Source organism: Euprymna scolopes, chromosome 15, assembly GCF_053919585.1.
Source record: "Euprymna scolopes isolate OS-2025 chromosome 15, ASM5391958v1, whole genome shotgun sequence".
Lineage (NCBI taxonomy): Eukaryota > Metazoa > Mollusca > Cephalopoda > Sepiida > Sepiolidae > Euprymna > Euprymna scolopes.
This window is the reverse complement of record NC_136496.1, coordinates 72,990,138-72,995,015: the sequence shown is the minus strand read 5'-3', so window position 1 is coordinate 72,995,015 and position 4,878 is coordinate 72,990,138. Positions and strand designations below refer to the sequence as shown.

Below are 4,878 nucleotides of genomic sequence, written 5' to 3'. Positions count from 1 at the left end.
CTTCCTGGGTCTGTTCTTAGGATGACAGGTACCCCATGTCTGGCAAAAATAGCTTTAAAACTCTGTATCATTGCGCTGGAAGTCATTGATGTAAGCATGGTGATTTCTGCATATCGAGAGAATTAGTCGACAAGTATGACATAGCTGCTGCCTTTCAACTCAAACAGATCAGAGGCTACAGTGTGCCATGGTCTTGTTGGAAGCTCAGTTGTCATGAGGGGTTCAGGCGGTTGATGTCTTAGCTCGGCGCATCTTGGACAGTTTTCTACAGTTCTTTTGATTTGTTCAGATAGTCCTGGCCACCATACGGACTGGCAAGCTCTTTGTCTGCACCTGGTAATTCCCTGATGACCAGAGTGGATTTTGGCAATAATAGTTGGTCTCAGTAGCGATGGGATTATGATCCGTGTGCCATACATCAGTAATCCATTCTCACACGTGATGCTGCCACGGTAGGCCCAATAGGGTTTAATTGATGCTGGGACATGATCCTTTGATGGCCAGCCATTTCTTACATATTGTAATATGCAGTTGCTGATTTCATCAGTTTTAGTGGCTTCCTCCAGCTCTTTCAGACGTTTTTCTGTGGCAGGTAAAGATTCCATCATGGTGTGGACAAACGCTGTTGCTAACTCTTTGAGGTCCTTATCTTGTTTGGTGGGTCCGTTGCCAGATACCGCTCTTGACAGAGCATCAGCTGTGTATAGTTCCTTACCAGGGACATAGCGAATTGTGTATGCATACCTCATTAAACATATTCGAAACCTCTGTATCCTTGCTGGAAGTTCACTGAGGTCCTTAGTACCTAGTAGTGGCACCAGTGGTTTGTGATCTGTCTCCACTGTGAAGTGTAGTCCAACAAGATAGTCTGAAAAACGTTCACAAGCCCATGTTATGTCTAGGGCCTCCTTTTCTATCTGTGCATAACGAGTTTCAGTTTCTGACATGGCTCGTGAAGCGTAGGCGATGGGATGTAATTTTGTGTCATCCTGTCGTTGTAATAATACTGCTCCCAGCCCATTAGATGAAGCGTCGCTAGAAACCACAGTCTCACTTGATGGATTGTACAGTCATAGCACAGGTGCTAAACACAATGCTTTCTTGATGGAGGAGAATGCATCCTGCTGTGCATTGTCCCAAACAAACGCATATTTATGACTCAATAAATCCCTTAATGGTTTAGTCATGTCTGCTAGGTTTGGAATGAATTTTCCTAATTGATTCACCATCCCTAAGAACCGGCGGGTTTCTGTCATGTTCGTTGGTGTTTGGAATTTCGAGATACCAGTGAGCCTTTCCGGATCAGGTCGCAGGCCGTCAGCACTGAGTATATGTCCAAGAAATTTTACTGACGACTTGGATATTTCGCATTTTCCCGAATTGAGCGTAATACCAGCAGCCTGAATTTTTTTTAGTGTGCTCTTCAGCCGGGCATCATGTTCTTGTTGGTCTTTTCCATATACTAAAACATCATCTTGCATGCATATGGCTCCAATTTCGGTCTCTAGTACTTGTGACATGCGTCTCTGGTAGATCTCACTCGCTGATGAAATACCAAACGCGAGGCGGTTGAATTGGTATCGTCCGAATGGAGTTATGAAGGTCGTTAGTGAATGAGATTCTGATGAAAATGGAATCTGCCAATACCTGCTGTTGGCATCCAACTTGCTCATGATTTTTACTTCCCCTAACTGAGCCAAAAGGTGGTCGACCGTGGGGAGCATGTGGAGTTCACGTTTTACGCACTTATTGAGATTTGTGAGATCTACGCATATCCTAATCGTTCCATTTACTTTTGGTACTACAACCATGGGAGAACACCATTCAGTGGGTGTGTCAACCTTGCTTATGACCCCCAGTTTCTCCATTTTCTGGAGCTCAGCCCGTGTTTTCTCCATCAAGGGTAGTGGTACGCGTCATAGTGTGGGTACTGAGTATGGACTCGCATCCGGATGTAAGAGTATGGTACATTCTTCTCCAAATGTGCCTAGGCCTCTGAATAAGTCTGGCATTTCTATTTTTGGGTCGAATGGGCGTTTCTGGCTGCTGATGGTATGTAAGTTTGGGTGGACAGTTACGAGCTTAAGTGCTTCGATGGCTGACCTTCCTAACAGTGGCTCCTCGAGATTGGGGATAATAAATATCCTCTGTTCTGCTGAAAGATCTTCATGCGAGACAGTTGCAGTGACCACTCCAGTCACTTTGAGTGGAATACGTCTTAGACCATGAAGAATTTTGTGGCTATCTGAGAGGTCTGGTAGGTCTCTCCGTAACTTATATATGTGCTCTGGAATCGCGGTCACATCCGCCCCAGAGTCCAGCTTGAATTTCAGTGGCACTCCATTGATGGCGATATTGGTTCGCCAAGGCTTACTTATGCCGATCTCTGATATCGTCAGAACACCAAGGTACGCATTCTGATTGCTTTCACAGTCATCTGAGCTAGGTTTAATTTCATGCAGCCTTCGTGTGCGGCAGCACTGAGCATAGTGGCCAACCCTACCACAATTGTGGCAGGTGGCTGAGATGGCAGGACACGTGCGTCTCTGGTGTTGGGTTTTGTTAACACAGCGGTGGCACTCAGCCTCTGGTCTATACTGCTGTGTGCGCTCATTTTTTTGTCGATATTCGTAGTGCAGTTCTCGGCCGGGTCTTGTCATGTGTTTACCCTGACCTTGTCTGCGAATTCGGTTGTCACTAACGTAGTGGACTGCAATATTATTGTCCGCTGGATCTTCACCAACGATATGTTCTGGGGACCGGAGGAGATGCTGTTGTGATTTTATTGTTTCACTCTGTCGTGCGCGTCTGATGGACCCATCCAAGGTGAGGTCCGGAATCATTTGCAGACTTAATGATAGCTTAGGATCTGTGCACCCAACTACAATTCTATCACAAATTAATTCCTCGTGCAGGTCTCGAAAATTGCAGTTTTTAGCTAGTGTGTGGAGGTTAGTGATGAATGAATCAATGGACTCACCTTCCTCTTGACACCTTCGGTTGAATCTGGCCTGTTCATAAATTACGTTCGTATCACCCTTGAAATGGTCATTGAACTTTGCTACCACTATATTGAAGTTCTGGACTTCCTCGGGTGCAAGTTTGAATGTGGCGAAAATGTCTTCGGCTTTATCACCCATACAATATATTAGGGTGTCCACTTGAGAAGCATTTGGTTTTTCGTCAAGACTGGACACTGTCCGGTAACGGTTGAACCGTCGTATCCATTTTTCCCATAACTTGGGTTGGTCGAATGGAAAGGGCTCTGGTGGACTCACGTGGCTATTCATACTGCGGGGTTTTTATGGAACTTCACGTATTTCTTTTCTTTTTTTTTTTTTTTTAACGGCTCTTAGGCTCGATATTTAGTATAACTCTTTCCTCGTATTTTGCTCACATTTGTTAGTAAATCCCTTGTTCTGACACCATGTTATGTCAGGCTTCTATTAATAATAACAGGACAAGGTTATGTGACCGTTCAGACCAACATGGCCGACTGACCAAGTCTCCTTTATTCACGTTTACGTCCGAGAGTTTACATTATAAACATTGAACAAAGGGGGACAACTCCCACCGATCCAAGGGACATAATACCTCCCCCTGCTTATTGTTTAAGTAAAACTCGCAATTCTTTGAAAACTATTTTCATTAATTAATTTTCGGCGCTTCTACACTATCAGAATGAAATTTCGAAAACTGTAATACTGAATTTCACATGAAAACAATGGTATCTACGTATTCCTCGCATTTTAAAGATGATTACATCCAAAAATTACGAAAACGATAAGATAGAAAATTATTTATTAAAGAAAATAGAATTTGAAGAAAACGAGTGTATAGGAGAGTTCAAAGGTAATTCCCCGTTTCGATTTAAACAAGTGGCGGCAACTTTCCACCTGTTAACACGATTAACGTTTTTTTTATATACAGTAATTTAGTAATATTCAGGTAATTTCGACCACAGAATTTGGAAGCTAACATTGTAATTGATTAAAATTGACAAAAAAAAAATCTGTAGAAACCATTGTTTTTCGTTTTTTTTTTTTAAATCTGAAAACTTCATTTAATTTCGTTCTAATTTTGTATTTCCTCATTGTTCGTAATTTTTCGATATGTCACTAACTTTGACATTACTATTAAGTAGATAAAAATGGTTTTTAATTGGGATTCAATTTATCGATTTTCGTTATTATTCCGAACAAGCACGGTAAATTTAAATTAATGGTATCGGATAAAAGCGAGTGTGTTTAATTAACATAAATAAATAAATAAATAATAGTTATCAAATTTTTGCGCTTTTTATTTCAATGAAAAACAACAACAGCAACAATAACGACAACAACAACAAGTAAACATTAAAAAAAAAAAGAAAAGAAAATACAAACATCGAATCAAACCATTAATGGCATTACAAGTTTAATCTTTTCAAAGTTTTAAAATTTATTTATTTATTTTTTAGCCCCTGTTCTGTGAAAAATTGGAACTGTTTTGATGATTTGGCAATAACACATTTTACCTCGTAAATCTCGGTGTGGATAGAATTGCTATTTCTACTGTTGAATAAAATATATCGACGTCGTATGAAAATAGGTCAACAACATTTTCCTAACTCAATCTAGAATAGTATTCAACCATCGCCATCTTGAATTTTGTCCAACGTCTTTCTTTGAATGTCTAAGTACAACAAATTGATCGACAATTAAAGAAGGAACTTTAGCGTTCTTTAATTTGTTAATTAATCTTTTCCGCCAGACTATCGGGTACTTATTTAGAATCAAGACATAAAAAAAAAGGCCGTTGATATTCGCAGCCGGCTGCGGCTATTCTAAAATGCTATTCGCAGCCGGTCGCATCAGCTGACCGGAAGTGACGTCAGTA

At 40.9% G+C, this 4,878-nt stretch overlaps 1 protein-coding gene across 1 annotated transcript; it reads right to left on the bottom strand.

The window, feature by feature from the left end:
• Positions 1 to 1,916: 1,916 nt before the first annotated feature.
• Positions 1,917 to 3,290, bottom strand: LOC145294184 (uncharacterized). Its single transcript, XM_080141292.1, has one exon. The coding sequence runs from the start codon at positions 3,288 to 3,290 to the stop codon at positions 1,917 to 1,919; it is 1,374 nt and encodes a 457-aa protein (XP_079997418.1).
• Between the last annotated feature and the right edge of the window lie 1,588 nt (positions 3,291 to 4,878).